Source organism: Merops nubicus, unplaced genomic scaffold (genome assembly GCF_000691845.1).
Source record: "Merops nubicus isolate BGI_N331 unplaced genomic scaffold, ASM69184v1 scaffold20924, whole genome shotgun sequence".
NCBI classification, from domain to species: Eukaryota; Metazoa; Chordata; class Aves; order Coraciiformes; family Meropidae; genus Merops; species Merops nubicus.
The window spans coordinates 51,589-64,894 of record NW_008605202.1 but is presented as its reverse complement, the minus strand read 5'-3'; the positions used below and the strand labels follow the sequence as shown (position 1 = coordinate 64,894).

Sequence of the window (13,306 nt, the reverse complement as noted above, 5' to 3'; positions counted from 1 at the left end):
TGTCCCTATGATTTCTTTTGGTGCCATGAATGATTCTTCTGCAAAATTCCCACTGTGCTCTTCCCAGTTGTTTCTGTTGATTGGCACAATCTGAACAGAAATGTTTCGAGGTGGGTAAGGAACTAAAAGAAAAGCAAGAGTTAGTCTTTTAATAGGTGTATTCTGTGCATCTTTACAATGTGTTAATTCCCCAGAGAAATATCATTAGCAGGAAAAAAAATGCATCTAAGGATATTTTGAAATAACTTGTTCTTATTAAGATTCTCCTTTCTCTTACACTTAATAGCAGAAGTGATTCTAGGGCGATTAAGATGACTGTAAATTCACAGAAGATATCACGCTTCAGTGCTACCATAGCAGCAAGGCTTCTTGAGGGTGAATCTGTGAGATTGGATATACCTTTACTTAATTGTGTCTTTCAGAAAGATCTTGATTATGGAAAAAATAGAAAATCTGTACAATTTCTGTAGAAATTAATTGAAAAACATATGCAAAACTATTATATGGCATACCTCATATTTAAAAAGCATGACCTTCATGTTGCTGTAGGGCTTTTCATATGCTTTTAACAGCCACCTTTTCACAAGCATTAAACATCAGTTTAAATTTTAATATTTGTGAAAGCTTGATCTTAAGATATGGGTCTTCAGAAAACAAGATTCTGGCACGCAAAGAAGGTACTTCAGCTTATGCCAGAAGGTGAACACAGAGCATTTTGTCTGCTTCACCATAAATCCTTGTCTGTCTGCCCTTACACATGGTAAGTGTGAGTAACTTCCACAAACAGTTTTGTCTGGCACCTTTTAAGCTGGCACCTTACACCACACTGATTTGTTCACTTCCCCTGTGTTAGCCATGGCCACTAATATATGACACTACAATCCCATTGCAGCTCATGTGAAGAATGAGGGATGAGAGGGCAGCAGGAAAGAAAAATATGATCCTGTTGGTTGCATCCTTATGGTTCAATATCAGATAACTGTATGATCCTCAGGACAGAACTGACATCAGCTGGCTTTACTCTGTCCAAGGCAATGGTCTGACACTAGTGTATTCATTTGAAGATACGGTCCTTTGATTTTACCACTGGTTCATTTCACTTTGGACCCTGGAAAATGTCTGTGGTCCAAGAGATTAACTGAAAACTTTTGAGCATCATCCCAGGACCAAATTCAATTAGTTCTGGACCCTGAACAAATGCAATTTTCAGCCTTTGCAGCATTGCTGTCTTGAAAATAAAAAGTTCATGCTTCGGGGCACAAACCGGCTGCCAAGTGGGGCGACTATGACTTTCTTCTCTGTGATAGAAGACTGTACAATGAGGAAGGCCTTCCCCAACAGTTTAGCTATGATTCACTGCATGAGGAGACAGAGCAATACAGAGAGATCAATAGTATGCTCAGTGCAGCTGTTCCTGTGGCTTAAAAATTAATTCCTAGCACAAGGCCTAGGATATCTCATGTGAAGCAAAACTTAATTTCAAAGAAGCAAGCTTTGCAACAGAAACACTTATGCAAATTTCCCTTTGCACTGTATTCTACACATAACCCTATGTACTAGTCACAGCATCCTCCTTCCATACTCCTGGCCAGGAGAAGCTTTCAAGACCCTTCCCACAGCAGAAATTAAAGCAGCCACATGGACTTGTAGCAAGTGGTATATAAGTATTTTCTTCACCTGTTCTGTGCTGTTTGGGCTCATGCTGGACCCCACTGTATTCCACCAGCGTGCTTTTGTTGAAGGTTGCCTCCGACACCAACTGAAATGTGATGTTACTGTAGCATATACCTGGTAGCCAGTGATTGAAAACTGTTTTACCTTTAAAGAAATCTGCAGAATGTTTAAAAAGAAAAGAAGAAAGGAAAAAAAAAAAAGAGGGAAATGCATCAAATGTTCACTTTCTGATAATGCAACTGCACATGCTGAACTGGCAGTGTTTCAGATGTCTAAACATTGCTCAGTCTGGTCCGAGACATGAAATTCTAATAATTCAGTTTTCCAGCATTTTTCCTGTCTGTCAAAGCTACAGAAAAAAGAGGAAAAAAAAAAATAAAAAAAAGCCCAGCATGAGAAACATGAACTACTTTTCACAGGAAAGGTAACTGAATCTGGCAACCTGTTCCACGTGACACTGAGTATCTCAAAGAGCACCCGACAGTCTCTGCAGACCTTTAACTGCTGCACGCAAAAGCCTCCTTGGTCTTTTGCTGACTGAGGCATGATGTTCAGGGCAGATGCTCAAAGGGCCATCCCCCATGCCAGCTGCAGTACTGAGAGCTGAGCTTGCGTCCACCATGAACACACGGGAGGGCTGAAGAGAAGTTGCTTAGGGCTATGTGGCTATGAGAAGTGTGCAAGTTGATTAGTGAATCTCTTAATTTAGACTGAATTTTTTACTCAGCAGCAGCTGCAGCTTTACAGCCCCTGGAAACATGTATTAGCTGTGGAAGACAAAAGTTACTGGTGGTATCCCTTTTGTTCTCTAGAAGGTCTCCTGTATTTTGTGCTGTGATCCAGAATCACCCTTTCTAACTTCTGGCACTTCACAGCACTGAAAATGTGATTTGTAGCCCCATTCTGTATTGAATCAAAGAGACTCCAAAATTTTCTTACCTCCTTCTCAAGGTGCGTATCTCCCTCTGCAGACTGTAGAGAGAGCTTACAGTGACCAGACTTCCATTTTGAGATCCTTATTTTAGTGCCCAAAATTCAATCCAGCACCTACTGGATTGCTCAAAAAGCATCTCACTATGCATTGGGGTTTCAGGGCCTGCAGAGTATGCAGGTGCCTTCCTCACCTGTTAGGATGCTTTCCATAGGACAATCCCATTTACAACTCTGAGGTTTAATCTATACTGCAGGGCAAAATGGAGTTCAGTTATCAACAAATACAAAAAGAAAGTAGAATTTGCTCTTGCTAGATTGTTTAGATGGCTAGATTGGTTATTTAAATTGTTTAGACTGACTGTCTAGATTGTTAGATTGATTGCCCTTGATAAGATTGTTTTAAGAAAATTGAGATTTATGATATGCAGCAGGGTTTATGAGCTCAGGGGCAATACAGAATGCTACAGTAGTATGGAGTACTACTACAGTATGGAGTACTACTACACAGAATGGTACTGTTAGTACTGTGACACTGTATGGTGTTACAGAACTACCAGGTTTAAATCCTGCACCAGAAATCAGGTCTATTTAATGGATTGCCCAGCTCTGAGACATCCCAAAGTGCTCCTATCAACTATTCATCAAAGAGGAAGCCTTGGCTGGAGGGAAGAGACTGGGAACTTTTTTTAGTGCTTTGAACTGACACAAAATGTTATCCAGGGATCTCAACAAGCATACTGAGAAAACAAAAATGTATCTCTGTATCTCCTACTGAGTTTTAGGTTTCTTCCCTATTTCCTTTTCTTTTTTTTTTTTTTTTTTTGATTGTACAGTAGCAGGAAAGATTAAAAATAAAAGGTAGAAAGTTGTTTTTTTTTTTATTTATTTTAGTGTACATGCTTATTTGGAAGCACCAGAAATTGGGTATTCCTTCCCAGGTTGATTCCAGATTATTTTTTTTTTAAATGATTAAAAAAAAATACAGACCACCCAGTCTTCCTCTAAAATCCAAAAGAAAGGAAGCATCACTAGAACTAAGATGGGAAGAAGGTTTAAATCCAAAGTGGACCACCAGTTCAATTTGAAGGCCTATTCCTTACTTTATGATATAAAAGTTACTACATGAATAGACACATTACCAGAAATATAAATCATTATAACCAATACATGTCAAAACCAGACCTAATACCACTGTTTAAAATGTTTCCAGCAGAATTAACATTAGGTTTTAATGCAATAGTTTCCTCCTACCTTTGTACAGCATTGTTCGGTAGTCTTTTCCTTCCCAATAGCTTATATTTACCCTGGTAAAAACATTGTACTTCTCAGGGTACTGAATTTCAAACAACACTCCTGTTTCTGGAGATGGTTTGTAATCATAGATAGAAACACTGCTCACAGGAAGGGGTTCTGAAGGATACATAAATAAAAGGAAAAAAGGAAGTAAGGAGCATAGTCATAGGCAAACCGAGTTCTTCACACGCGTACACCACCAATGAAACTAATGGTTTTGCTAGGCATGGCACAGGCACTCTTCAATCTACCAGGTGACATTTGGGTCCTCACAGCATCTGGGGCAAAGCTACTTGGCATGTTGTCAAAGCAAATATTTGTGTGTTCCCCCCCACCCCCAAAAAAAAAAAAAGTACGTTGATGTTTACAATTTAACAGAAAACTTTCCTTAATTTTGCCATTTAAAAATAAGGTTGAAATAGCAGTTATTATTTAAGGACTCACAGTCATCGCCACAGAAAGATTTTTACCTTTAATGCTTCACAATCATATAAAAGTGTCCAGACAAAAGGAACATAACACTTGAAATTGCATATAACTTTGGCATAAATAAGGTTAGCTGAGAAGATTATCAGTGTACTAGCCAAAGGAAGCTGCCTAGATGAAGATCTTCTATTTTAATATATATTTGTTTCTTTTTTTATGGGTAATTACACAGTCCCCATTCCTATCATATCTGAGAGGGCCACGGTCTATCCACACCAAAGAAAATATAGCAGTACCATTACCATTATTTTATAGCTGAAGAACTGAGGTTCAGGGAAGTCAAGCTGTCTACTGGAGGGCACAGAGGACGCCTGTGCACAGAAAGGAGGCAAGTGAGGAACTGCTAATCTAGTGCTCTGAAGTCTGAATGAGGTGGTCTACAAAAAGTAGGAAAAACACCCTGTGTCCTGTGATATGACATATAGACCAGTGGAGCTCCCTCAGCTAAGGAAAGCTGGGTCACTTCGCTGCAGCTGGGACTCTGTATTGCTGACAATAAGAGAGCCACAGTTTTATTCAGCTTCCTCTACCCACACACACACACACAAATATTACCTTTTTGCTCAATGCTCTCCTCGGCAAGAATAAAATGATAGCATCCCAACCATTCATTGGTTAAGAGGGCAAAGTGGAATATTCAAAACAAGGTTATAGTGTTAGCTTAAATATGTCATACTAACATATTTTAATAGAGGTAGCTAATGCACAACACCCTCAGCAATTATGCCTGCATCCTTATAAGTATTATTGTGTTGATTTAGTTCCTGCACACTGGAAGGAACAGCTTGAAGAATTCAGGCTGTTGATTAGCAAGGCCTTAGAGGACACATCTAAGCTCAAAGTTCTGCTGTGGTAGGCACTAGAGAAAAACTAATAAAATATTTTCCCCCAAAGACCATACAGTCACAACAGGCAAGAGAAAGAGTAGATGAAAGGGAAGATCAGTACCAGTTTCAATAGTGGAATTATCCCACAGAAGGTGGAATGGGTGACTCAATGATGGAAGAGCAAGACTGTAGTGAAAGCACAAGCTAAATCCCAATTACCAGCATGGTATTTTCACCACAGTACCAAGTTTCTAGATGTGATGGGAAGTGGAAAAGAAAAAACAACTAAGAACAAAAGGCACAGATGCAAACAGAATCTGTCCCTAAGTCTTAAAAAGTCATGCTGTCATTTTTAACTTCGTCCAACCATTTCTATAACGCAAATATGTGGGACTATTAAACCGTTTCTCATTACAAAGATGCTTCATTAGCTTCAGGTAAATATCAGCATATTTGTATGTTAACCACTTACAAATGTAAACTCCAAGTCTCACAGATACAAAGAGGCACTTCAGTGATGGGATCTGTGAAAATTTTGCTGACAATTCATGATAGCCTAGAAATAAGTAGGAGTAAAGCAGATCATGAGAAACAAACCTACTCTCTTCTTTACGCTGAGGCTTTGCCCATTGCTTATTCTGAAATAAATAGTTGGTCTGACTATCCATATGACCAGAGGCTTCATATCACAGCTCACACAGCACACGATAGTAATTTAAGTGTCAATAACAATCTCTAAATAGCACAATGCTTGTGTGCAGTCATCTCTCGTTTTGGCGGGTGTGCCCTGGGCTTTCTTCTGTTATCTCAGTCACATCTCAGGGCTCCTTATTTCTGAAAGAATTACTGAAACTATCTTATGTCAGTGATTAACTTAGCCCATTTATTCCTTCCTACAACAAATCAAATAAAGGATGGAAGTTATATTCATCTTTAATCCAAATGATTTTTCCTCCTGATGCTTTGATTTAATTAACCAATAATTGAATTAAGCGGTAATCACCACAGACTCTTTCTTGTTATCTTCCGCTTACTATCCTCTTCTTGCTCATGGCTGATGTTAGCAGAGTAGCATGAGTGATATAATGCAATTTAAAGATTCTTCCATTATCTTACTTCCTTCGGCACCAAATCTTCACATCAAAAGCTATTTGCACACTGTGAAATTAAAAGGACACTCAGTGGATAAAAATCCTGTTCTGTTTTTCACTAACTGCTCCTGTGGTTATTAAACAAAGAATATGTAAAATGTCACTTTTCACAATCTATAATTCAGAGCATAAACAGTCTGGTCTTTTTAGTTTTATAATTTTCATTATTTTGGATCCAGCTTTTATCAGATTTCAGTGGTTTTCAAGAAATAGCCTAAATCAATAGAAACAGCTTAATACTTCTGAAAACGTAGAGTTTTATAAATGCTCTGTGCTACATTGATGCCTGAAGTCATATTACAGGAGGGACTTGGGGGATTTCGGTGTCCCTTTAATAGCATGTTTAAGACATTACCTCACACACAAGCTCTTTATTTTTAGACTTGCAGATTATATTAAAGGCACAAAGGCAAGCTTGCAGGATCAAGACCTAAATTTTACTTTTTTCTTAGCATTTCAGAATCTGCTGCACCTATAGCAACTGCTTTCCCATTCTATCTGTTTATAGAAAACTTAACTTCTGTGTTTCTCCTGGAATCTAAAGCATTTTGCATTTAGTGCATAGCTTTCATTATACAGACCTCAAGATAGCATAATAAATGTGGCTAACCCCTTCCTTAAATGCCCTAGAAAATTCTGGATGCTAAATCCTCCATTAATGCATTCAATTTGTGCCAGACACATTAAAATTTACAATTCAGGGGGAAAAAAAAGGCACATATGAGGTAAGTAACATATTCCAGTCCAAATCAGTTTGTTTTTAATATTTGTAGATGGGCTTACTCTACAGATTGAATTAATGATTGATTACTGTGGTAGGTTAGAAGCAGCATTACATGTGGGTGGTTGAAATGGGACTGAGATCAGCTCTCTTGTTTCTCACACTCAAACCCAAATTAATCCTGATTTACCTTCATATCGTGACTTTTATAAAAAAGAAGCCACATTAATGGAGTGCTCTAACTCCTACAGGTGATTTCCTTTATTCACATGAAGAAGTTGTGAATTATGTAATTTTCACTCCAGGATGACACTATTTACATATCTATAGTTACTGGGAGTAAGTCATAGCCAGGCTAAAGCTACAAACTTTAGGAATTGCTTTATCTCTTGCTAAAATGAATAATTTTTGAGATTAAAAAGCTGCTGTTTAATACCTTAGAAACATAATGTTCAAGTTCGTGACAGGCAATAGATAAGTGTTACAGTATCTGAACAATGATGGTATATAATGTGATTTCTAGATGATACAAACAAAAAGATGATATAAACTGAAAGAAAAAAAAAAAAAAACAAACCAAAAAACCAACAAAAAACAAACAACCAAAAAACCAACAAAACCACCACACTGCCACAAGAACCAAGGCTGTTGTTCTTGAACAGATTTAGACCAATACATTAGATCAGGCTCCAGTAGAAATTACAACAGGAAATCATACGGTTACAGTTCTTCCTGTTTCTTTAATGGAGGGGTTTCTTCACCTTAAAAGAGGGATAACATGATTTGTTTGCTGGGGAAAGCTGGGCACTAATGAACTTAGATGTTCTTCTGAGTTACGTTTCAAAATTAGGGCTGCCACAGATAACCAGCCTTTTTAAAGATGTGCCAAGAAAGAAAACCACAAAGGGCTGAGTTTTACATGTCACTGGAAAAAAAAAACTTCTGAAGCTCCTACTTCAACAGCTCTGATCCATTAACGAGCCAGAGGAAAGGATCTGACCTGCTGAATCACTTCCTGCAGCATCTGGCACCTTGACAACTGAGCATTAACTGGGTCTAATGCCAATTACTTTCTGAGAGCTGAAGAGATCAGAGTCCCAGGCAGCAGGCCTGTTCGTCTCTTGAGGAGAATATTTTCTGTAGAACACATAGAGGCACAACTCTCCCTAAAGGGAATATATTTTACAGTGATCTACGTAAGAAATCATTGGCTTTGAAACAATGAGACATTTACCACTCAAAACTCCTAATCATAAGCTAAAATAAAAAGTCAGGCAGAGCTGCTCTTAATTACTCTCAGAGATCGTGAGATTCTGATTTCTCTAATTCCCAGCAGAGATACATTTTTTCCTACAGCACACAATAGCTCAGCAATGTACTATCCCCATTCTTTCAAATGTACAAACATTTCTTCCTTCACAACAAAAAGAAAAGCTGACAGTGATTTTGGAAAAAAAAAAAAAAAAGGCTATACAGACAAGTCACCCTGGGAAGAATAAAACAAGGCTTCTAACTGGGAAAATGGAGGATGAGAGATAATTTTAGCCACTGATTTTCCATCCGTGCTCTTTATTTTTCACATAAACCACTTTAAAACTAATTAGTAATTATGTGAAACTTTCTTTCAAATATTGCAGAACACTAAATTAATGATATAAATTCTGGAGTTACTTCACTCCCATTGAAAAGCCAAAACTCCCAAAGCAGAAGAAATTAGGGCTGAAGCGACTGTGTTAGATCTTGTCCAGGCTGAAAACTGGAAGGAAGTTCATTTTGACAAGCACCATGTAATTGCACTGACAGGAATCTGGCCATGAAGGTAAGATTCATACACCAATTTTTGTGAAAACAATCACAAGGACCTTTAATAATAAGTGGTCAGAGTTTCAGTTTTTCTCCTTCAGTGGAGGACCAAGCCCAATTTGCTGAATATAGCTCTGTGGAATCAGAAGAAAACGCTGGTTTGTGCTCAAATTCTATTTAATCTCCTATCTAAGAGCTGAATGCACCCTGTGCATCTTGTTCTTTTAACATCCCAACTCAGGAAGCAATGCAAGGATGTGGTCTGTGCTCAAGCTGACAAAACCTTTGGGCTCTGAGAAGAAATATTGCAACAAATAGCTCATACTTTGCATTACAACAATCTGGACTACAGAACCTAAACAAAGAAACTCTACAGTCTGAGTTGTTTTGATTAACATGAGAAAGTCCTGAAATGATTCCAACCAGAGACAAGCAGAAAATAAATGGTTCAGTCTTGTAGAGAAGACCCAAATTAACAACAGAAGCCTCCAATGGTAGCATGCATATGTGCATATACATACGTTTATATAATGTCAGGATAATTGATATTGTTTCATGAACATATTCATGCAAATACATCTTTATATGTATTTATATTTATACATATACAATTATGTATGCATAAAAATAATGTATGAAGTATATACTGTGTTAGCTTTTAAATAACCTTTCTCTTGAGGAATTTTTTTTTTCTGGACAGAAACCTTCAAGGGGTAGAACAAAAGTCTTCTCTGACTTAAGTGGGATGAAGTTTCTACCAAGAGACATAGCTTTTTCTTGCCAATGTGCTGAGAAGCAGCACATCACTGAAGGATGTTAATAGGAAAAAGGAAATGTCATCAAGATATACTATCAGAAAGCAGAAATCTTTCATTACTCTCACCGAATTTCTAAGTAGAAAATCTCTTTGAAAGACCTTGCTCTCATTTTGACATGAGCAATTTGGATACACACTGCTGTGTGAAACTCAGATCTCCAGCGTATGGTCAGGCTGAAAGACTGCATCTCCCTGCATGGATTCCTTTGCAGACACCAGGAGAGTCCCAGAAAACTATTGTGAAATATCAAAGTACAACCCTGGGAATAACTACACTGGCATCACTGACGATCCTACTTGATTTATCTTGTGGCAAACTAATGAATAGGGCCAACCTGTCATTGATGAAGCTCTCCTGATACCAATGATATTAGAACAGGAATTAATTTGGTTTTGGAAGTGAGTTGTAAGTTGCCATTTTTACATGCGTAAGATAGACATGGAATAAATTAGATAGTTATATCTCTTTGCATGGTTAAAATAAACTAAGAATGTTAAACAGGCAGAGAGAGCATATGGCATGAAGAAAAATATGAACCTATCTTACTTATTTTCTGCCAAAAATATCAAGTTAATTAACAGTCAGAAAAATGATGTAAACCAGGCAGTGGTCAATACCAATGAAAGGAGAAATGAAAACAGACAAGGAAACACAGCTATCACCCCACACAGTTTTGTAGAAGGCAGTGGAGTTACTACACGAGTTTTAAGATCTCTTCTCAAAAGCACTGTACTGAAATATAGCTTAAAAAGCACAGCCTGACACAGTCTTTTCTTTTCAAATTTACTTTCATCCCTGCGGACGCGTGCTCCAAAAGATGAGCTATGTCAGTAGCTGAGGCTGCTACATGAGAGGCAGCATTCATCAGCCTGCCTGGCAGCAAACACTAGGAAGGAGGCTGGACCGCTGCCTTGCGAAGCTCACAATTTACAGCACACTTTTAGCGTTCGGTACAGCATCTATCTTCTCCATGAACCTGGCTGTCCTTCTGCTGAGACAAAAACAGTGAAATTTGTTGTTCCCTTTCTGTTATATGAGTGCTCCAAGCAGCACTGGCTGACTGCCAAAATCACTGGTCCTTCCAAGGTCTGGGTGAGCAGCAGAGGCCACAGCAGGAAACTCCGAGATGCTGCCAGCGCATCCGCATAAGACAGGTGGTGAAAAGGTGGGCTTCTTTCCATGAGAAAGGGCACCGTCAAGCCTTGGAGGAGAAGAGTGACATTGGATATGCCCCTTGGAGCCATCAGCCTCCTTCTCTTTTGGGAACACCTTGTGGCAAACTCGTGCGCCAGAAATGGAAAGTCTGGGGCTGACTTTGATGGGCTGAGTGAAACTGGCTCCCTTCTTCCCTCAGAGGTCCCCTGCACAGGAAGGTGTACTTCATCTTCTATCCTGGATCACACCTTCTCCTGCTACCAGTGACCCCTGTGGGCTCTGGAAATCAAACAGCAATGTGCCCTGTTGCACTATGGCAAGTTCAGCATTCAAAACTCATTGGAAATGCATAGTGAGGTATTTTTTTATCAGTTGTATATGACATCTGATGCTTCCATTATTTTCTTTTGAGAAAAAAGAAAACCCAACGTAAAATAGGAAATTTCATTAGAATTACTAGTTTGTTAGCAAGGTTAAGCAGTCAAAGAAAAGGAATTTCAGACTGCCTGTGAACCCTTAAATTGCTCATTACACATAGGTGTTCTTGCCCATGTGCATTGTGAAAGGTTTGCATTACCCAAAAACATGATACTTTTCCCACAAGACCCTTCATAGTAGTCCTCATCAGGGCACAACCTGAGCACACAAGGGAAAACTGAAGCACGTATAGATGACCCAAAATCTGGTAACTTCCAAGTTTCATGCACATTACTCAGTAACATATGAGGCTATTGTAATACACTTTGAAAATTGTTACAGTGGATGGCATTTTCTCCTTGACAGAATAATACAAGTACACAAAATCATAACCATTGAGGAATATGCAATCCAGCTAAAAAAGCTGGAAATTAGTTTAGCTCCATCCAAATAATTTTTTTGTCTGTCTTTTCTTGATGAAGAAATAATTTTATTTCTATAAGTTATTTTCAGGTTGGCACTTAGAAACAGTTCTGGAGCAACAGTAGAGCCAGAAATATGGCAGGAATCACACAGAAATCTGTGGTGCTTTGCGTGATGACAGAGCAAACAAAATCACACCTCTCTCCCAGGGTCAAAGCACCTGGAAAGTAATCGGAGAGAGACTACTACAAATATGGTCTCCATCACAAAAACCTTCAGCTGTCCTGGCAGAAACACATGGTTTTGGTGACTACCATCCGCTTTCCAAGTTTACTACTGTTTCACTGTATTGGTGATCAAAGAACACTGTCAGAGCATTTAAAACAGAACATAACTCACCATGTAACAGAAATGCTTACACTGAAATGTCCATCAATACTTTTTATGGCTTTTACTAGATTTTCAGAACTCATGGTTCAAAGGGTTTAGGATGAACATCTGGAAAGGAGGTTCATCCATCAACCTTATTTCAGTATCTTATCATACTTATTTCAGTATGTTAAACTTCTCCAGACAGTGTTTAGGAAGGGTCAGCTTGGGGAAACCAACAGCTGACCCTTTACTCTTGCCCTGACCTTGTGAATTTTCACTCACAAGCCTTCTCAACACATCTTTTCTACCGTTCTCACATTAGGGATTCACCCTACACACAAGGAGGACCTATTGAAAACAAAAACAAAAACCCATCCAACCTTCTTCACAGGAAGAATTTCTGGGGAAAAAAAACATACACAAATAGAAGACACAGAAGGAAAAGAGAAAGAGTAAGAATAAGGTGTTACTTACTGGTTAACACAGTGATTGATCTTGCTGACTTGGAAACCATATTTGAGTTCACTACCAACAGAGTTACTATGTAATATAGGCCATGGTATTTGGCATTAAAAACCACAGGGGCAGGTAAAGTGCTATTGAATTCTTCAAATTGGAAAAAGTAGTTCTTGGATTCTCCAGCTATCTTCACAACATATACAGAGGACGAGCTCACCACATCAGAGGCTTCCAGGGAGACAATGATACAATTGTCTTCTCGGACAGTAACTTGGAAAGGTTCTGCATGCTACAAGACATAAATAAAGACTTTGCTGAAGCAAACCCTATTATTTCATTTTTATCTATTTCCCTTGGTATTCATAGGATAGTCATGTTATATTTGTGATACATTTCATATTCTGCAAGAGAATTAACATCAAACTCTAGCAGTTATTTCAGAATACAATTGACAGTCAGCCAAAGTCCACAGGTATCCGATTATCAGGCCAGCCTCTCTGCAGTGGAGGCCTATTCCTGCCGTGTGCTTTCTGATGCTCTGGCTACTCCATCCCTTACTTCCTGAGGAACAAAGCCTCTGCTATTCTTTCCTGACGGAAGGTGGAGCAGAGCAGAAGAAGGATGAGAATAACAAGGGTATCAGGGGCAAGAGTATCTCCAATAAAGCCACAAAGCATGAATCATTTCAATGCCCCAAAAGAGATTATTAAATCAAGGCTCCTTTATCTGGCAGAAACAGGATCACATGTTCTTCAGTGCAACATATTCTGAAAA

General features: G+C 38.6%; 1 protein-coding gene across 1 annotated transcript in view; it reads right to left on the bottom strand.

The window, feature by feature from the left end:
* LOC103771956 (receptor-type tyrosine-protein phosphatase O-like) overlaps positions 1–12,815 on the bottom strand; it is a gene marked incomplete at its 3' end in the record, with an annotated part of 26,959 nt that extends 14,144 nt beyond the window's left edge. Inside the window, exons 1-4 of the mRNA XM_008939278.1 lie at positions 12,548–12,815; positions 3,859–4,017; positions 1,678–1,830; positions 1–122 (exon numbers count right to left, since the gene is read on the bottom strand). The exon at positions 1–122 is cut by the window's left edge and continues 343 nt beyond it. Coding sequence (XP_008937526.1) covers positions 1–122; positions 1,678–1,830; positions 3,859–4,017; positions 12,548–12,587 — 474 coding nt within the window. The remainder of the gene's footprint in view (positions 123–1,677; positions 1,831–3,858; positions 4,018–12,547) is intronic.
* Positions 12,816–13,306: the final 491 nt, after the last annotated feature.